This window comes from Grampus griseus (genome assembly GCF_964374135.1).
Source record: "Grampus griseus genome assembly, chromosome: 11".
Taxonomy (NCBI): domain Eukaryota; kingdom Metazoa; phylum Chordata; class Mammalia; order Artiodactyla; family Delphinidae; genus Grampus; species Grampus griseus.
Genome location: NC_139005.1, coordinates 9,613,401 through 9,635,437, shown reverse-complemented (window position 1 = coordinate 9,635,437; position 22,037 = coordinate 9,613,401). Strand labels below are relative to the sequence as shown.

At 40.7% G+C, this 22,037-nt stretch overlaps 1 protein-coding gene across 1 annotated transcript; it reads right to left on the bottom strand.

Annotated features, from left to right (window-relative positions):
* Window positions 1–256: 256 nt before the first annotated feature.
* Window positions 257–20,827, bottom strand: DDX47 (DEAD-box helicase 47). Its single transcript, XM_082666916.1, has 12 exons — window positions 20,725–20,827; window positions 19,952–20,045; window positions 9,506–9,694; window positions 9,187–9,258; window positions 8,850–8,968; window positions 7,239–7,310; window positions 6,997–7,113; window positions 6,297–6,443; window positions 5,609–5,746; window positions 3,880–3,950; window positions 3,173–3,302; window positions 257–1,470 (listed from the first exon to the last, which is right to left on the bottom strand). The coding sequence occupies exons 1-12, from the start codon at window positions 20,809–20,811 to the stop codon at window positions 1,339–1,341; spliced, it is 1,368 nt and encodes a 455-aa protein (XP_082523042.1). The 5' UTR covers window positions 20,812–20,827; the 3' UTR covers window positions 257–1,338.
* Between the last annotated feature and the right edge of the window lie 1,210 nt (window positions 20,828–22,037).

Below are 22,037 nucleotides of genomic sequence, written 5' to 3'. Positions count from 1 at the left end.
ACCCACCACCCATAACCCGATTCAAATTCAGCTTGCTTCTGAAGTCTTCCACTGAGCTGAAACAGCACCCATCCACTGGCTTTTACCCACCAGCCCAGAGGGAGAGAAAGCTGCTGTTAGCTAACCCACTCTGGAGAGTCCCATCAGGAAACAAATGGAGAATTAGCCCCCCAGAGGTAGGCACCCCACCCCCTATTTTTATAAAGATCTTCCTGCAATCAACATCCACACTTGACTCCCACAGAGAATATATTTTTTTAATTTATTTATTTTTGGCTGTGTTGGGTCTTCGTTGCTGCGCACAGGCTTTCTCTAGTTGCGGCAAGCGGGGGCTACTCTTTGTTGCAGTGCGTGGGCTTCTCATTGCAGTGGCTTTTCTTGTTGCAGAGCATGGGCTCTAGGCACGTGGGCTTCAGTGGTTGTGGCACGTGGGCTCAGTAGTTGTGGCTCGCGGGCTCTAGAGCACAGGCTCAGTAGTTGTGGTGCACGGGCTTAGTTGCTCCGCGGCACGTGGGATCTTCCTGGACCAGGGCTCGAACCCATAACCCCTGCATTGGCAGGCGGATTCTTAACCACTGTACCACCAGGGAAGCCCCCCACAGAGATTTTAATCCAAGGAGCCAGGGATGTGAATCTATTCAGGGATCTAAGAGACTCTGCTCCATCCCCAAGAAAAGCACAACCTCCTTTCAAGCAGGACTTCCCTTTCAAAGCCATCCATCCTCTTGTTTCTTTGTTGATTTTTTTAAAGTCATAAATAATGTTTACCTCAAATTAAGGACAACCAATGAATCTGCCATGGAATCACCACTGTCAGTTTCTTACCTATTAGGAAGATCTTACTAAATCTATAAAGTCTGTAACCCAAAAAGGTCCTCAAGGAGTTTGAATTTTTTTTTAATAATATTTAAATTTATTATTTCCCATTTGGTCTCACGAAACACAAGCTGAGACTGCGGAAGTATCACTGTTTTTAGATCTAGAAGCTCCTTTCCTTTACAATCACAGGTCAAGGGCTTCATTAGCCCAGTCCTTGACTTGCAGCTGAAAAAAGCACAGGTCTGTGTGAAGGGATAGGAGAACATATCTTACTAGTGTCAGGAGCAAGGAACCAAAGCTGAAGAACAGTCCGAGTCTTGACATCAGCACTTCAAAAATATTCTGCAGGCAACGATGTTCTAACACACGGAAAGGGGGATGAGCACTGAGTGAGCTGGGCAGATTCTGACACAATTCTGATGGATTTCGGCCTGCAGCACTCTGGAGGGAGAGGTCCCATTCTCTCCTTCAATCCTCTTTACAGAACAGAAAGCAGAAGTCAAGTCTTTATAAAAGAGATTAATGGCCTTTCCGTTTCTTCATTTTTCCTCCAGCCACCTTGTTCCTGACACCGATTGCACCCTCCCTATCGTCACCATCCCCAGCAGCCTCCCACGAGCGCTTCTTCTTCTCTCCATGCTCCCTTAACTCCTGCAAGAAACGGAAAGGATGGGATTGAAAATGAATGGCTGTCACTGAGAGTGACACATCCTAGTCTCTGCTCCTTAAAATCAAACACTAAGTAACTCCCTAACACCTCACATTAGCAAAGGAATAAGACCAAAATCCCAAGATACAAAAATGTTAATCTTATTAGTAATCAAAGACAGGAAGATTAAAACAATAAGCTATTATTATTATTCTGGCAAAGATTTAAGAGAATGGTAATACCTAGACCTGGTCAGGTGTGCGGACAGTCACATACACTGTCGCTCATCGTGTAAAAGTGCTTTAGCTTTTCTAGGGGGGCAGTTTGACATTATGTACGAATTCGAATTTTAACTGTGTATTCTCCTCCACCCAACAATTGATTCTACTTCTAGGAATTTATTCTAAGGAAACAAGACAAGTGTGCAAAGCTGTACATATCAGGATGTTCAACAGAGTTCCAGTTAAAATACAAAAAACCGGGAAAAGCATAAACACACATCAATGTAAATCACGTTATATATTCATGACAGAATTCTCTGTAGCCATTAAGAAATGATCCCATGAGAATTCTAAGATGCTAGCATCTAAGATATGTTTCTAAACTTGCAAGCAGTGCTATTTTTAAAAAACTTAATTCTCTCCCCTCAGATTACCAATTTTCAAAACATTGGAAAGTAATAAAATATACCTAATGCAAAGTCTAGAAGACCCAATTTGGTTTCCCTTGACGAGTCAGAAGGCAGTTAAGGACCTTGCAACAACTCCAAGAGATTACTCCTGCCACTGGTGTTTAGGAAAGTTTGGTAACTGAATCGATTCAGGGCTAAGACACAGCCTAGATGACATTTTTTGAATAAAGTTTAAAATGTGAAAAAAAAAAAAGAAGTGATCGCATGAATCTCTGCTAGTTCAAATAGGAAAATGATATACATTTAGATAAAGTCATATACAATTAGATAAAGTCTAATTATGGCTAAGGAAAGAAAAATAGCCAACTGTTATCAGGTTTTCTGCGGGGGGTGGCTTACGTGTTTCACTTACTATTTTAATCCTTTGTGTATTTTCTAAAAATGTTTCCCAACGCACATGCAATATTTTTATAAACAAAGATACCAAACAAAGAATTCCATGTGGGGAGAAAAACAAAAACAAGTCCACACCTCAGCTACTCAGAAAGCACCCCACGGGCGAAGTTTCTTCACCCCTCAGACCAGCACCCCAGAGAGCAGACGGCACTTGGAAGGGGCTCCTTTAGAACCTTCTCATCGCCACTCCTACCGCCACCGCTACTATCAGTAACTACGCTGTTTACATCAGCTTGATCAACGCTCATAAATACCCTGTATTCAAGGTAACTATTATTCCCAATCTACAAATGAGGAACTGACTCTGAGAGGTTAGACACCTTGTCCAAGCTCACAGTTCACAGCTGCACCTCCTGATCTGATCTCAAGTCCAAAGGTTTTTTTCGTGCCTCATGTGAAACATGAACAGTGGCTGGGAACGTGGTCACTGTGGTCAGACTGAGTCCAAACCCTGATTCAACCATTTAGTTGTACAGTCGAAAGCAAATTACCTACATCTGCACTTTAGTATGCTCATCTTAAATTTGGAATCAAATATTCCAAGTTGAGGGTTAACACAATAAAGTGTCTTGCATGTAAGTTAATTTCATTTGCTGGTGAGAAAATGCATTGCATACCATTCGGGCAAATCTTTGGGCCTCAGACACACGTTCTGTCAGCATCATAACCTCGTCATCCTGGGTTGGAAAGACAGGCAATTTCTTCCCAATTAAGTGTTCTATGCGCTGGAAGAGTTCCACGTCGTATCTGAAAAAGGAAAATTGACATGGCTCTGGCTGGCTGACAATGCACGTGTCTGTCCATTCCAAAACTATGACGCAACAGGGGCCACAGTTTTCAACAATATCGAACCTATTATTCCTTTTCAGAATACTAACTAATTGCAATCTTCTGTGCACAGCCCAGCAGAAAACCACCCAACATACCCCTTACTCCCAGAAAAGCCCTGGGTACATAACAATTTGTTCCCTAGAAAACAAAATCAGAAATAGTTATTGTAATACTGTGAGTTGAGGGAATGGTCACTGTTCTCTGGCTCCAGCATTTAAAAGAAATAACAGGGTTTTTTGTGTGTGTGCTTCTATATGCCAAGTACTATACTACACATATGTAGTATAGTATATGCTCTTTACATATACATCTCCAGTCTTCATTAAAACCCTGCTAGATTGGTATTATTATTTCTATTTTACAAACAGTGAAGGCGGGATGAGGGAGGTTAAGTGACTGTTACAGTAAGTCGTGAAGTCAGGTTGCAAGTCTGTCTGCCCCACAGTTCTGCTCTTTTCTCTACATTGCTCTGCCCCAAAGTCGGGTCACTTACTGTGTGACAAAAGTAATAGACTTTCCAGAGCGCCCTGCTCGAGCTGTTCGACCTACTCGATGGATGTAATCCTGAAACGAAAACGGTAAGTAACTTTGAGTTAGCTGGAAGATAAATTTAAAACTGTATGTAAATTCTTCCTGCAAACCTTTGAAAGAAAACAGATTTGTGTTGGAATGTGGAGAGATGAACTGGCAATCTGTTACAGAGATAAATCTACTTCACTTTTCTTATTCTCCTCACAGCACAAAACTGACCCCCTTTTTCCTTTCTTTTATATAAAGACAAATCTACAAAGCAAATCTCCATGGACATAGCACAGGCAGAGGAAAATGGCACTAGATCTAGAGGCAGACCTGGGTCACAGATCTGCTTTTCCCACCGACCAGCGACACAACTGTCTACAAGTCCAGAACTTCTCTAAGTCCTGGTTTGTATCTATAAAACAGGAACACAAATACATGGCCAAACTCACACAGAGTTACTGTGAAAATCGTGAGACAGGACCCTGTCTACAGAAGTTTAATACGAAGTCGAGACACACTAGTTGTTCACAACTGGGGTCAGTTTCATCCTCCCCAGCAGGCATTTGGAAATGTCTGGAAATGTATCTGGTTGTCACAAAGTCACCTGTGAGTAGAAGCCAGGAATTCTGCTAAGCATCCTACAATACAAAGGACAGCCCCGCAAGGAAGAATTCCCAGACCAAGATGTTAACAGTGCCGAGGCTGAGAAACCCTGGGATACACTGAGGACCACAGGCTGCCATTTCTCATCAGATAGACCAACAGAGGTGAGCACGCGGTGCGTCTGCGCCTCCGACGGTGAGCCTCTAACCCCTCTCCTGAGCTTCTTCATTCACATTCATTAATATCACATCCACAGGCATGTGCAAGATGAGGAGAATGAAAAGATCTAGAGCTTTCCCTGTTTTTGACACTTAACTAATCAAGGACACACACACACCAAAAAAACTCCAATACTGTAACTAAGGAAAGACAGAAAACATTCCATTAAGAAATACACTTTGGATACGATGGAATAGTATTCGGCCATAAAAGAAGAATGACATCTTTCTATTTGTGACAACATGGATAGACCTTGAGGGTATTCAGCTAAGTGAAATAAGTTAGACAGAGACAAATACTGAGATCTCACTTATATGTGGAATCTAAAACAAAAACAAAAAAAACTGAGCTCACAGATACGGAGAACAGATTTGGTGGTTGCCAGAGGCAGGGATGGGTGTGTGTGAAATGGGTGAAGGGGGCAAAAGGTACAAATTTCAGTTATAAAATAAATAAGTCATGGGGATGTAATGTACAACATGCTGACTAGAGGTAATAATACTGTACTGCATATTTAAAAGTTGCTAAGGGAAAATGCTCATCATAAGGAAAGACATGCGTAATTATGAATGGTGACAGATGTTAACTAGACTTACTATGACCAATCTGCAATATATACGAATATTAAATCATTACATTTTACACCTGAAACTAATATGTCAATTACATCTCAATTTTAAAAAAAAGAAAAGAAAAGGAGGAAGAAGGAGGTGGGGGAGAGAGAGAGAAAGAGGAAAGGAGGGAGGGAGGGACGGAGGGAGGGAGGAAAGGAGGAAGTGAAAGAAAGGACAGGAAAGGAAAGAAAGGGAAGAGAAGGGGAAAAGAAAAGAGAAAAGAAAAGCACTTTGGGGCTAGAAAGTCAGGTCAGCAACAGGACTCACCTTGGAATGGGTAGGAATGTCAAAGTTAACAACTACATCCACATGAGGTATGTCCAAACCACGGCTTGCAACATCAGTTGCTAAAAGAATGGAACGAGCTTTTGCCTTAAATTTATTAAGGGATCCTAGGCGCTTGCTCTGAGACGATGAAAAGAAGAAATGGAAAGAATTTTAATCTTGAAAAACTTGGAATCCAAGACACACAAACTAGACATACTAAATAAATACAAGAACCAAGAGAGAAATTTTTAAAAGGATGTTTCCCCCTTAGTCTGAACTAGGCTTCACAGGTCAAAAGGAAACATGGAAGCAATAAAAAGATATTTAAGACTAAAGCTAGAAAATACTAACATGAAACAGAGTTTGTTAAACATGACAGAAGGATACCTGAGAAATAATCTACTGAAAGTCTTTAGAGACGAGAGAGTCACTATTACCATGAGGGCTGAATAAATCAACTCAGTAGCTTCCATCCCAGACAACTACCTGTGGAATATTTTAATTTGAGCCTCTTGCTATCCTGAAAGGAGGAAGTAGCATCCAAAGCAACACTTTAATGCCCATAAAATCAGGACAACTATGGGAAGATGCATTAATGTCATGTGTTGCTATTGCAGAAATCTCCTGCTACAAGATTTAGCTTTCTCATGCCCCCAGTTCACCACTAATGATTCCAAAGAATAGTTACCTGACTCATCTGTCCATGGAGGGGAATGGCAGTGAATCCAAGATTTCGGAGTAGCAAAGCTGTCCTCTGAGTATTGTTACAGGTGGTGCAGAATATCATAAAGGAGTTTCCAGCCAATTCATTTAGAATATAAACCAGGTAGGTATCCTAAGTCACAAAGCCAAAATAATATATGTAACTGAACCTGGAAGAACGTTGGCGTCCTGGGCATACAAATTATGTAAAAGACTAAGCCCATAGCTGCTTCTCAGTTATCCAGACCCCCAGCCGCCAGCTTTGCACTCCTTAACTGGCATTATCATTATCATCTCTGTGAACCATGAGTTTCGCACACAGCCTGAAGCCGAGCACAAGGAGATCTGTACTCAGCAAGCACGCAAAGCCCTGACATCAAAGCACAAAACTAGGTCCTTTGTCCATAAAAAAGCCACATAATAAGCAGGCAAAAGAAAAACTACCTCAAGGATGGGGTTAGGAAGGGATTGTGTCATGACTTCATTACTGTGGTTTAATATGTTGTGAATTCCCGGAATGTTTGACTTTATCAGTGATAAAATAAAGCACGGCATGAGCTCTAAAACAAACAGAAAGGACTCCAATCTGTAGCACAGCTCTTAGCTAATCAAGAGTTGACACATTTTCAGATGTCTTGGTGAAGAAGGAGAGGGAGAGGCAGAAATGATCAAAGCAAACACTTTACCTTGAACTTAGAAGGAATAAAAAGATAATATTGCTGTAACTTTTCAACCGTCTGGTATTTAGAGGAAACGGCACATTTCACAGGATTCTTCAGCGCTGCTCGCTGAAGTTTTTGCACCTGAAGAAAGAAAACCTAGAGTAGTACACTGATTCCTAAATACTCTATTTTTATTATTGTCACTGTGACTGTTTCTACTTATCAATTCTTATAAAGAAGAAAAGAGAAATCCTAGAAAAGTTCACCTTCTTGGTCATCGTAGCAGAGAAGAGAAATGTCTTCCGATCTCGGGGAATCACTTTCAGGATCTTGTCAACCTAAAAGGCAGAAAGAGCAACGGTACCAACATAACATTTAGACTGGGCACCTGCAAATGCTGCTTGTGAAGATGAGGGGTAACAAACTAAATACATCACTGTGGGGATTTGGGGACTCAAAACTTTGATTCAGTTCAGCTAAAACTGACTGAATATTTACTATTTGATACCATACCAGATGCTACCAAAAAATAATGCCAGTCAGAGAAAAGCACAGTTTAAATCAGCAGAGTAGAGCTAATCTAAGAGAAAAGTAAAGAATAAACATTAATCAACTAAATAAGCTATGATGAATGGGTCATCAAAGAAAAGATGGAAGAGGTTGAAATCAAATGAAATGGAAAAAGAAAATCTGTTTTTGGTATTTCTCATCTCTGAAAACAAAGTCAGTCTATATGTATGTATGTATGTATGTATATATATATACATGTTTTTTGCCCAACTGTCTTTTTTAATTGAAGTATAGTTGATTTACAGTGTTTCAGGTGTACAGCAAAGAGATTCAGTTACACATACATACATATTTACACTTTTTCAGATCCTTTTCCATTATAGGTTATTACAAGATATTGAATATAGCTCCCTGTGCTATACAGTAGGTCCTTGCTGTTTATCTATTTTATATATAGTAGTGTGTGTATGTTAATCCCATATTCCTAATTTATCCCTCACCCCCCAAGTCAGACTATATTTGAAAGAGGATGCTGAGACTATTTACAATACCCAAGAGATGGAAGCAACCTAAATGTCCATCAACAGATGAATGGATAAAGAAGATGTGGTATATATACAGAATGGAATACTACTCAGCCATAGTAAAGAATGAAATGATGCCATTTGCAGCCACATGGATGGACCTAGAGATTATCATACTAAATGAAGTCAGACAAAGACAAATATCACATAATACCACTTATATGTGGAATCTAAAATATGATACAAATGAACTTATTTACAAAACAGAAACACATTCACAGACATAGAAAACAAACTTATGGTTACTAAAGGGGAAAAGAGGGAAGGAAAATTAGGAGTTTGTGTAGGTATATGTATATACACACATACACACACATATATATGTATATATATATACACATATTTATATATGTATGTATAACTGAATCACTTTGCTGTACACCAGAAACACAACATTGTAAATTAACTATACTTCAGTAAAAAATTAATTATATTAAATTTAATTTAAAAGCAACAAGGATGTATTGTACAGCACAGGGAAATATAGCCATCATTTTGTAATAATTTTAAATGGAGTATAATCTACAGAAATACTGAATCACTATGTTGCACCTAAAAATAATATAATAATATAAATCAACTATCCTTCAATAAAAAAGAAAGAAAAAATAAATAAAGAGGATGCTGAGGCAGACAGTGTAAAGAGCATCAAGAATGAAAAAAGCAGCAGAGATGTTAAATTAACCAACAATGGTTAAGTGCTCCACAAAAGCAGGTATGCAATGAACCAGATTTTGAACAGATTTTGAGATGCTCTAGGAAGAGGAAAGATGTTGAGCTCACCTCTGTCTCAAAATCCATATTCAATATTCGGTCTGCTTCATCCATGACCAAGTACTTGAGAGCTCTTAAGTTGAAACCTTTTGTATTTTCCAAGTGGTCAATTAGTCGACCAGGAGTTGCTAACAAGAAAAGTTGAGGAGAGAGGGCAATGTTTAAGAAAAAGGACAGAAAGAAAGTGACCACCCCCTCCCAACCAGAATTTCAGAAATTAAAAAAAATTAAACAAAAAATTAAATCCATTCTTTGAACTCTTTCTGCACAAAGAAGTTGCACCCAATATCAGTAGATTTTCTCCAATTCATCATCACCAGTGTCTTCTACCGTTGTCATTACTCACCTATTACTATATGTGGCTTTTTGGCCAGGGCCAGAGATTGAGACATTGAATCAATTCCACCTACAATCACAGCTACAGAAAGAAAAAGAATATTGAAAAGAGATCCTTAATTTTTTTCCATAGTTCACTGTAAAGCCAATGACACATTTCTACTTTCATTTTTCTTCCCTTACAATTACAACTTTCCCCGAAGCTAAAATACCAAATCAGCCCTTTAGGTCAATGAACTTATGTTAACGACACTTTCTTCCATTCTCCTTTCACACTCATTCTCAACCTGTGAAGAAATTCTGAAGATTCCTTTCCTCTGGACACTTACCACATTGCACCCCAATAGAAGACCCCAGGGCTTCGAATTGCTCTGAGATCTGAAAGGCTAGCTCCCGAGTGGGGGTGAGAACTAAGGCAAACAAACGCTGGGGCGTCTCCAGCAGCACATTCAGAATGGGCAGAGCAAAGGCCCCTGTCTTCCCAGAGCCGGTTTCCGCCAGCCCAATAATATCACGACCTAGAAGACAAAGAAAACACCTAATAGCAAAGAAATGATCTCTGCACCATTTCCACATTATTCCACAAGGACCCAATGCTGGCACAAAGTAGACCATGAATAAATATTTGATGAATTCAGGGGAGGGGGAGTTGATGAGACAGAAGACACGGTCTCTGTCTTAAATTAGCTCAAAATCCAGGGGTGAAATACACAAATATGTTCTAATATGATAGGTCCCTACAGGATACAGTGAGAACAAAACGGAATGAGCAACCTACTGCCAGGAAGAGTCAGGAAAGGTTAACAGAGGTGATGAGTAAATTAAATCTGTAAGTAAGCAAAGAAGGAAAGGAAGGGCAGTCCCTTATGAGGAAAGATGCTTTAAAGAACACAGCATGGGACTTCCCTGGTGGCGCAGTGGTTAAGAATCCGCCTGCCAATGCAGGGGACACAGGTTCGAGCCCTGGTCCGGGAAGATCCCAAATGCCATAGAGCAACTAAGCCCGTGCACCACAACTACTGAGCCTGCGCTCTAGAGCCTGTGTGCCACAACTACTGAGCCTGCGCTCTAGAGCCTGTGTGCCACAACTACTGAGCCTGTGCTCTAGAGCCCAAGCTCCGCAACAAGAGAAGAAACTGCAATGAGAAGCCTGTGCACCGCAACGAAGAGCAGCCCCCGCTCGCCACAACTAGAGAAAGCCCACGCGCAGCAACAAAGACCCAACACAGCCAAAATAAATAAATTAATTTTAAAAAAAGAACACAGCATGAGTTCAGAGAGGGAGAAGTACAACGTGGCCAGAACACAGAAGTCAAGGGGGAAAGGGAGAAGAATAAGGAAACCCACAGCCATACTAAGGAGTTTTGACATCTTCCTATACGAGAGAGGAACTGAAGGATTTTAAGCAGGGAATATCATGACCAATGTTATTCATTAAGAAGATAAACCCCAGGCCTGACGGCATAAGAAGGACCCAAGCAGCTTAACAGTAAAGCCACTTACACTGCTCCTTCTGAGGGAAGAATGCCAGCAGTAATACCTTAAGAATGGATCCCCATGGTTTGTTGTCACCAATCAAGCCATAACTGAGAAGACCTGGCAATCAATTTCGAAGCCAAGACCACCGCCTCTGTGCTGCAGCTCCCAAAGTAGCTGAGCACGAGGACAGCACCCAGTGGGAAGCCTTCCTGTCGAGTAATGACTTCCACAGTTGACTGCTGAGGCTTCCTCACCTAGAGAATAACCCGCTTTCCCTGAGGTAACCTGAATATGACTCTCTTCCCTACAACTTAAAATGAACTAAAGTGCAGAATGGGGAACACACAGGAAAATCAGAGCTCAGTTAGGGTACCAGGGGAGCTATGATGGTGGCCTGAATGGAGGCCAGCCGAAGCGAGAATTACAAAGTACGGAAAGAGGTCCGTGGAACCAGAGAGCTGGCACCGCAGGCAACACCTTTGGTATTTATGCCTTATGTCTTTTTCGCACCTTAATTCACTGGCAAGCATCCCTCGTACCAAGTTGAGCCAAGTGCCTAACAGGGTCTTGGTGCTCTGGCTGGGTGTCAGGCCTGAGCCTCTGAGGTGGGAGAGCCGAGTTCAGGACACTGGAACATCAGAGACCTCCCAGCTCCACGTAATATCAATCGATGAGAGCTCTCCTAGAGATCTCCGTCTCAATGCTAAGACGCAGCTCCACTCAACGACCAGCAAGCTCCAGTGCTAGACACTCTATGCCAAACAACTAGCAAGACAGGAACACAACCCCACCCATTAGCAGAGAGGCTTCCTAAAATCATAAGTTCACAGACACCCCAAAACACACCACCGGATGCGGACCTGCCCACCAGAAAGACAAGATCCACCCTCATCCACCAGAACACAGGCACCAGTCCCCTCCACCAGGAAGCCTACACAACGCAGTGAACCAACCTCACCCACTGGGGTTAGACACCAAAAACAACAGGAACTACGAACCTACAGCCTGCGAAAAGGAGACCCCAAACACAGTAAGCTAAGCAAAATGAGAAGACAGAGAAACACATAGCAGATGAAGGAGCAAGAAAAAAACCCACCAGACCAAACACATGAGGAGGAAATAGGCAGTCTACCTGAAAAAGAATTCAGAGTAATGACAGTAAAAATGATCCCAAATCTTGGAAATACAATGGAGAAAATAAAAGAAACATTTAACAAAGATGTAGAAGAACTAAAGAGAAAACAAACAATGATGAACACAATAAATGAAATTAAGAGTTCTCTAGAAGGAATCAATAGCAGAATAACTGAGGCAGAAGAACCGATAAGTGACCTGGAAGATAAAACAGTGGATATAACTACCGCAGAGCAGAATAAAGAATGAAAAGAATTGAGGACAGACTCAGAGACCTCTGGAACAATATTAAACGCACCAACATTCAAATAATAGGGTTCCCAGTAGAAGAACAGAAAAAGGAAGGGACTGAGAAAATATCTGAAGAGATTATAGTTGAAAACTTCCTGAACATAGGAAAGGAAATAGTCAATCAAGTCCAGGAAGCAGAGAGAGTCCCATACAGGATAAATCCAAGGAGAAACATGCCAAGACACATATTAATCAAACTATCAAAAATTAAATACAAAGAAAAAATATTAAAAGCAGCAAGGGAAAAGCAACAAATAACATACAAGGGAATCCCCATAAGGTTAACAGCTGATCTTTCAGCAGAAACTCTGCAAGCCAGAAGGGAGTGGCAGGACATATTTAAAGTAATGAAAGGGAAAAACCTACAACCAACGTTACTCTAGCCAGCAAGGATCTCATTCAGATTCGATGGAGAAATCAAAAGCTTTATATTCAAGCAAAAGTTAAGAGAACTGAGCACCAAGAAACCAGCTTTACAGCAAACGCTAAAGGAACTTCTCTAGGCAGGAAACACAAGAGAAGGAAAAGAACTACAATAACAAACCCAAAACAATTAAGAAAATGGTAATAGGAACATACATACTGATAATTACCTTAAATGTAAATGGATTAAATGCTCCAAACAAAAGACACAGACTGGCTGAATGGATACAAAACAAGACCCGTATATATGCTGTCTACAAGAGACCCACTTCAGACTTAGGGACACATACAGACTGAAAGTGAGGGGATGGAAAAACATATTCCATGCAAATGGAAATCAAAAGAAAGCTGGAGTAGCAATTCTCATATCAGACAAAATAGTCTAAAATAAAGACTATTACAAGAGACAAACAAGGACACTACATAATGATCAAGAGATCAATCCAAGAAGATATAACAATTATAAATATTTATGCACCCAACATAGGAGCACCTCAATACATAAGGCTAATGCTAACAGCCATAAAAGGGGAAATCAACAACAACACAATAATAGTAGGGGACTTTAACACCCCACTTTCACCAATGGACAGATCAACCAAAATGAAAATAAATAAGGAAACACAAGCTTTCAATGATACACTAAACAAGAGGGACTTAATTGATACTTATATGACATTCCACCCAAAATCAACAGAATACACTTTCTTCTCAAGTGCTCATGGAACATCCTCCCGGAGAGATCATATCTTGAGTCACAAATGAAGCCTTCGTAAATTTAAGCAAATTGAAATCGTATCAAGTATCTTTTCTGACCACAATGCTATGAGACTAGGTATCAATTACAGGAAAAAAACTGTAAAAAATATAAACACATAGAGGCTAAAGAACATGCTACTAAATAACCAAGAGATCACTGAAGAAATGAAAGAGGAAATAAAAAAATACCTAGAAACAAATGACAATGAAAATATGACAGACCAAAACCTATGGGATGCAGCAAAAGCAGTTCTAAGAGGGAAGTTTATAGCAATACAATCCTACCTCAAGAAACAAGAAAAATCTCAAATAAACAACCTAACCTTACACCTAGAGCAATTAGAGAGAGAAGAACAAAAAAAAAAAAAACACCCTAAGTTAGCAGAAGGAAAGAAATCATAAAGATCAGATCAGAAATAAATGAAAAAGAAATGAAGGAAATGATAGTAAATATCAATAAAACTAAAAGCTGGTTTTTTGAGAAGATAAACAAAATTGATAAACCATTAGCCAGACTCATCAAGAAAAAAAGGAAGAAGACTCAAATCCACAGAATTAGAAATGAAAAAGGAGGACTAACAACTGACACTGCAGAAATGCAAAGGATCATGACAGATTACTACAAGCAACTATATGCCAATAAAATGGAAAACCTGGAAGAAATGGACAAATTCTTAGAAAAGCACAACTCTGAGACTGAGCCAGGAAGAAAGAGAAAATATAAACAGGCCAATCATAACCACTGAAATTGAAACTGTGATTAAAAATCTTCCAACAAACAAAAGACCAGGACCAGATGGATTCACAGGTGAATTCTATCAAACATTTAGAGAAGAGCTAACACCTATCCTTCTCAAACTCTTCCAAAATATAGCAGAGGGAGGGACACTCCCAAACTCATTCTATGAGGCCACCATCACCCTGATACCACAACCAGACAAAGATGTTACAAAAAAAGAAAACTACAGGTCAATGTCACTGATAAACATAGATGCAAAAATCGTCAACAAAATACTAGCAAACAGAATCCAGCCAACACATTAAAAGGATCATACACCATGATGAAGTGGGGTTTATCCCAGGAATGCAAGGATACTTCAATATATGCAAATCAATCAATGTGATACACCATATTAACAAAATGAAGGATAAAAACCATATGATAATCGCAATAGATGCAGAAAAAGCTTTTGACAAAATTCAACACCCATTTATGATAAAAACTCTCCAGAAAGTAGGCATAGAGGGACCTAACCCTTTAATAAAGGCCATATATGACAAACCCACAGCAAAAATCATTCTCAATGGTGAAAAACTGAAACCATTTCCACTAAGATCAGGAACAAGACAAGGTTGCCCACTCTCACCACTCTTATTCAACATAGTTTTGGGAGTTTTAGCCACAGCAATCAGAGAAGAAAAAGAAATAAAAGGAATCCAAATCAGAAAAGAAGAAGTAAAACTGTCACTGTTTGCAGATGACACGATACTATACATAGAGATTCCTAAAGATGCTAACAGAAAACTACTAGAGATAATCAATGAATTTGGTAAAGTAGCAGGATACAAAATTAATGCATAGAAATCTCTTGCATTCCTACAGACTAATGATGAAAAATGTGAAAGAGAAATTAAGGAAACACTCCCATTCACTACTGCAACAAAAAGAATAAAATACCTAGGAATAAACCTACCTAAGGAGACAAAAGACCTGTATGCAGAAAACTATAAGACACTGATGAAAGAAATTAAAGGTGATACAAACAGATGGAGAGATATACCATGTTCTTGGATTGGAAGAATCAACATTGTGAAAATGACTATATTACCCAAAGCAATCTACAGATTCAGTGCAATCCCTATCAAACTACCAATGGCACCTTTCACAGAACTAGGACAAAAAATTCACAATTTGTATGGAAACACAGAAGACCCCAAATAGCCAAAGCAATCTTGAGAAAGAAAAACGGACCTGGAGGAATCAGGCTCCCGGACTTTAGACTATACCACAAAGCTACAGTAATCAAGACAGTATGGTACTGGCACAAAAACAAGTATAGATCAATGGAAAAGGGTAGAAAGCCCAGAGATAAACCCATGTACATGTGGTTACCTTATCTTTGATAACAGAGGCAAGAATGTACAATGGAGAAAAGACAGCCTCTTCAATAAGTGGTGCTGGGCAAACTGGACAGCTACATGTAAAAGAATGAAATTAGAACACTCCCTAACACCATATACAAAAATAAACTCAAAATGGATTAAACACCTAAATGTAAGCCCAGACATTATAAAACTCCTACAGGAAAACATAGGCAGAACACTCTATGACAGCAAGATCCTTTTTGACCCACCTCCTAGAGAAATGGAAATAAAAACAAAAATAAACAAATGGGACCTAATGAAACTTCAAAGCTTTTGCACAGCAAAGGAAACCATAAACAAGACGAAAAGACACCCCTCAGAATGGGAGAAAACATTTGCAAATGAAGCAATTGACAAAGGATTAATCTCCAAAATATACAAGCAGCTCATGCAGCTCAATATCAAAAGAACAAACAACCCAATCCAAAAATGGGCAGAAGACCTAAATAGACATTTCTCCAAAGAAGATATACAGATTGCCAACAAAACACATGAAAAGATGCTCAACATCACTAATCATTAGAGAAATGCAAATCAAAACTACAATGAGGTATCACCTCACACCGGTCAGAATGGCCATCATCAAAACATCTACAAAAAATAAATGCTGGAGAGGCTGTGGAGAAAAGGGAACCCTCTTGCACTGTTGGTGGGAATGTAAATTGATACAGCCACTATGGAGAACAGTACGGAGGTTTAAAAAACTAAAATTAGAACTACCATATGACCCAGCAATCCCACTACTGGGCATATACCCTGAGAAAACCATAATTCAAAAAGAGTCATGTACCACAATGTTCACTGAAGCACTATTTACAATAGCCAGGACATGGAAGTAACCTAAGTGTCCACTGACAGATGAATGGCTAAAGAAGATGTGGCACATATATACAATGGAATATTACTCAGCCATAAAAAGAAACAAAATTGAGTTATTTGTGGTGAGGTGGATGGACCCAGAATCTGTCCTACAGAGTGAAGTCAGAAAGAGAAAAGCAAATACCGTATACTAACACATATATATTTAATCTAAAAAAAAAATACAAAACGGTTCTGAAGAATCTAGGGACAGGACAGGAATAAAGACGCAGACATACAGAATGGACTTGAGGACACGGGGAGGGGGAAGGGTAAGCTGAGATGAAGTGAGAGAGTGGCATTGACATATATACACTACCAAATGTAAAACAGATAGCAAGGGGGAAGCAGCTGCATAGCACAGGGAGATCAGGCCATGCTTGCTTTGTTACCACCTAGAGGGGTGGGATAGGGAGGTTGGGAGGGAGACGCAAGAGGGAGGGGATATGGGGATATATGTATACGTATAGTTGATTCACTTTGTTATACAGCAGCAACTAACACAACAATGTAAAGCAATTATACTCCAATAAAGATGTTAAAAAAAAAGTCATAGATAAAACTTACTGAAATTATTTCTTACAATTCTTTAAACAGGCATTTAAAATTGTTACTGTTGATTATATTCAGAGAAATAGAACAGATACTCTATTTGCATAACTTTTGCTCTCAGTTTGGAACATGAACAACAAAATGCCGTGATTAATGATTTTCACTAATCTTTTTGTTTTCCTGCAGATAGTTGGCATAAAAATGGGCTATCAAGCACATCAAGTTGAAGTAAGTAGGAATAAAATACATCAAAATCCTTAAGTTGAGTCAACTACAGAGTTAGAATATGATACTCCACTGGACAAATTTGCATCCAATTTTGGGGGGCAATTTTGGTCATCAAAATAAGTGCATTTCCCATTAAGTTGGCAATAAAGCTTGAGGGAGAAAGATCATATTGTTTACTGTAAAACTGATACGATAAAGATTATATGAGATCACATGTATAGATACAGATATGTAAACTGTGATTGGATTTCAAATAACAGAATTATGAATTTCAAATTTTCGTTTATATGCAATAAAAGTTGATAGTACAGTATAGATCCAAATCTCTAGGCCATAGGCAGATAACCTGCTGTTAACATCAGTGATTGGAATTTTGTTTAAATAACAGCTATATAATTAGGACCACATTGCCTGACAAATGTCTGGCACATACAGCTTCCTAGGTTTCACATACCTTGGAGAGAAAGAAGGAAACATCTAACAAAAGCTGATAATAGCCAAAACAATGTGGAACAATAAGACCTTCCTTCCTCCCTCCCTCCCTTCCTTCCTTCCATTCTTCCATTTATTTTTTTGTCTTTACGTTGGAGAATATGTGTTAAGTGAGCTCTCTGATGTCTTGCCTTGAGGCTCATTTTATGCTTCTAAAACTGAATAATGGGATGGCACACCAGACTGCAGTGGGGAATTTTCCTTTGTAATCAGAGCTCTGAGGAGATATGTTATACTGTATCATATTAGAAAAATTAAAAAGGTCATCCATGCCTTTCCCGACTATTCTGTTCTCCCTTAGTGGGCAAGAGTCGAATTTCCTGAGGAAGGATGCTCTCTGTCAGGCAGACAACCCAATGCCCAACCAAAATAAATGAATAAACAGATTAGCTAATTAATTAATTTAAAATAAAGAAATAAATCAAAGGCTCCACTTTGCTACTTTATCACAGACTGCCTTTCAACCTTAAACACCAGGCTCTGCCTGGGGATCTCAAGCCCTCTTTAGGTGGTTTTTCAAGAGCTGCTTCCGTAACACTAGGCCTGACGTTAAATGTTACGTGGCCGGTTACAGACTGAAAAATCATCAAGCTGTAAAAGTCTATGTTGTTGCTGAGACTCCAGAGGACTAAGCAGTATTGGATAATAAACTCAAGTTGTATGAGAACTGGAACATTACAAAGCATTACAACATGAAATTCTAATTTATTTGAATCAACACATATATGATTATTCACAAAATAACCTCTCTCGTGAGTGTTATTTTGTTTCTATAGACCTTTGGAATCATTCTTATGTAGAAAGTTCATAGGTGTGATGTACACAATTTACTGTTTCTGCTGGTGTTAGTACTGTTGACCTGTTACTTATTCTCATCATATTTTCCATGTACATTTTTGCAAATATAAATGTAAAGTTCACGTATTCTCAAAATTGTTAAAAATATATGGAATACATTTTCTTTCTTCATGCGACTTCCAAAAAAAAAAGGAAAGAGAAATTAACACAACATTGTAAATCAACTATACTTCAAGAAAATAAAAAAATAAAAGAAAGTAACAAAAGAAAATGTGATTGACACAGAGGTTTCTAGCTTGGGAAACTCAAAAGCCATATACTGAGATAAGGGCTACAGGGAAATTAGTTCTGGTGAGAAAAATAAGGACTCTGTTTTGGACATAGGGAACTTGAGATTCCTGCAGTAAGCTTAGAGAAAAGTATCTAAAAACCAGTTGGACATACTTGTTTGGAGCTCAGCAAAGAAGTGTGGGCTAGAAATATAGATATGGGAGCCATGAGCATCTGACCAGTGCTCATGTGTGCTCCCCCAGGAGAAGACACATTAGAATAAACTATTAAGTTTTTTTAAAATTAATTATTATTATTATTTTTTTTTACGTTTGGCTGCACTGGGCCTTCATTGCTGTGTACGTGCTTTCTCTAGTTGCGGCAAGCAGGGGCTACTCTTTGTTGCGGTGCACAGGCTTCTCATTGTGGTGGCTTCTCTTGCTGCGGAGCACGGGCTCTAGGCACGCAGGCTTCAGTAGTTGTGGCTCACGGGCTCTAGAGTGCAGGCTAAGTAGTTGTGGTGCATGGGCTTAGTTGCTCCCCGGCATGTGGGATCTTCCCGGACCAGGGCTCAAACCCGTGTCCCCTGCATTGGCAGGCGGATTCTTAACCACTGGACCACCAGGGAAGTCCCAGAACTATCTATATATGCCTAGGTCCCATGCCTGGAAATTCTAATTCAGAAGGTCTAGGTTGGAGCCCAGAAATCGCTAGTGTTTTAAAAGTTCCACAGGTGATTCTAATGAGCACTGGCTGAAACTCACTGATGCAGACAGTATTAAAGCTTCAGGACTGGATGAGAAATCTTAGTAACATTTTAGAGTGAGAAAAAAGGATAAAGACAGAATTAACACCGCAAGGCAAAGGGAAAAGAGCCAAAGGAAACTGAGAAAGAAAAGGCTAGGAAAACAGAAGACAACAAACCCCCTCGTAGAAAGTAAGCTCCGTAAAACTGGAGAATTACTGTTTCAAAAACCAATAAGCCGTGCTTCCCTGGTGGCGCAGTGGTTGACAGTCCACCTGCCGATGCGGGAGACGCGGGTTCGTGCCCGGTCCGGGAGGATCCCACATGCCGCGGAGCGGCTGGGACCGTGAGCCATGGCCGCTGAGCCTGCGCGTCCGGAGCCTGTGCTCCGCAACGGGAGAGGCCACAGCGGTGAGAGGCCCGTGTACCGCAAAAAAAAAAAAAAAAAAAAAGCAATAAGCCACAAACTTTTTATCTTTAGGGACCATATTTTATTTCACTTGACGTATGCAAAGCAATAGCTCTCAAAAGTGGTATTTAATTGAATATGTGTAACTTCATACTGAATCTGAAACAGGCCACACACTTAATTTCAACCTACCCTGTAAGGCCAAAGGAATAGCTTCAATCTGGATCTTTGTTGGCTTTGTCCATCCCAACTGGTCACAAGCTTCACACAACACATCTGTCACACCCTTAGAATTCGGAAAAACACAGTTTAGCAAAAGAAAACACACACTCACCTCCCACATAATTAAATGACTGTTAGGGCCGCCTTGCTGGCGACATGTGCGTCCCCTACGCTTTGATTCAAAAGGTTTTTGTTGCGAGTCTACCCAGTCTTCTCCTTAACTCTGAGAACTGGGACAGGAACTTAAGACTTACCAATCACTCTCCACTCGCCGGGGCCAAAACCAAGTTCTTTGCCTGTGTTACTTCATTTAATCTAAACAGCTCTATGCGGTACTTATCATAATCCCCAAGTTACAGATGTGGAAAGTGAGGCACCGAGATAACTTGCCTCTAGTCAGTGACTGGGTCAGAATTCAATACCGGTTCATCTGAATCCAAAGCCCAAGATACACAAAATTCGGATTCGCCGCATGGACAACACCCTGCACAGACACAACGCTGCCACACCGAGGTGGAATTCAAAAGGGCAAATGGGGGCTCCCGGGCACCGGCCGCCCTCCCACTACCCAAACTCAAAGCCGAGGGAGCTCGTCCGGAACCCGAGCTTCGGACACCCTGGGGGAAACCTGAGCTAGGCCCCGGCTGTTTTTTGCACACCAGCGGCCTGTATCGAAGGCAACCGGACTCTGCCCGCGCCTGGCGCCAGTAGGAAAAAGGGAAACCGGCGTCATCTACACTTACCAGGTCTTTAAATGTTTTCGTTTCCGCCTCCTCCACCGCCATCTGGGGCACCTCAGCCGGTGAATCGCGCTCCTCGGACGCCGCCATGCTGTCCGCGGGCTCCGGAAGTGGGTCGGCGGCGCGCGGGATGCTGGGAAATGTAGTTCTCGTTCTCCCGGGTGGCGTGTTGTGGGCGCCTCCTGCGGGCTTGGAGGGGTTTCGCGGAAAAGCAGTTAAAAACAAAAATTAGGTATGGGTATAAGCGTTTGGAGTTGCGGAGCTGAGCCAAGTGCAGAAGGGCCTGATGACCAGGACCTCTAATCTGCCCTTTAGGTCCCTTTAGAAAGTTTTCCCCACCTTTCACAACCGCTGTGCTCCTCCCTCTTCTAACCATAGAGTTTTGAACATGTTCATATTACAGTACTATTTATTTATTATAAATATTATTTCATTCATTTATTCAATAATATCTTGAGAGGGCTTCCCTGGTGGCGCAGTGGTTGAGAGTCCGCATGCCGATGCAGGGGATACGGGTTCGTGCCCCAGTCCGGGAAGATCCCACATGCCGCGGAGCGGCTGGGCCCGTGAGCCATGGCCGCTGAGCCTGCGCGTCCGGAGCCTGTGCTCCGCAACGGGAGAGGCCACAACAGTGAGAGGCCCGCGTACCGCAAAAAAAAATAATAATAATAAATAAGTAAATAATAATAATAATATCTTGAGAGCCTACTATATGCTAGGGCTATGCTAAATGCCTACTGAACAGGACAGCGACCTCTACCGTCATGGAGAAGACAGATGATAAATAAGTGATCAGATCATTTCAATTTGTGGAAAGTGTGATGATGCAACAGATATAAAAATGATAGAGATTTGATTTGCATTTCTCTAATAATTAGCGATGTTGAGCGTTTTACATGTGCCTGTTGGCCATCTGTATATCTTCTTTGGGGAAATGTCTATTTAGGTCTTTTGCCCGTTTCTCGATTGGGTTTTTTGGGTTTTTTGTTGTTGACTTGTATGAGCTGTTTGTAAATTTTGGATCATTTATATGCGGATCTAAAATATGACACAAATGGGGACTTCCCTGATGGACCAGTCGTAAAGAATCCGCCTTCCAACACAGGGGACGTGGGTTCCATCCCTGGTCGGGAAACTAAGATCCCACGTGCCGCGGAGCAACTAAGCCCTCACGCCACAACTACTGAGCCCGAGCACCTCAACTAGAGAGCCCACGTGCCGCAGACTACAGAGCCCACGCGTTCTGGAGCCCATAACCAGAGAAAGAAAACCCGCACGCCACAACTAGAGAGCAGCCTGTGGTGCCGCAACGAAGA

Bases quoted from the DNA above. Each gene is read 5' to 3' on its own strand.
- DDX47 (XM_082666916.1), bottom strand. From the start codon at position 20,811: ATGGCGGCGTCCGAGGAGCGCGATTCACCGGCTGAGGTGCCCCAGATG. The intron at 7,114-7,238 runs GTGAACTTTTCT...TTCTTTCTTCAG, and splicing joins CTGCTACGATGACCAAGAAG to GTGCAAAAACTTCAGCGAGC. The intron at 5,747-6,296 runs GTAACTATTCTT...TCATCGTCTCAG, and splicing joins TCCATGGACAGATGAGTCAG to AGCAAGCGCCTAGGATCCCT.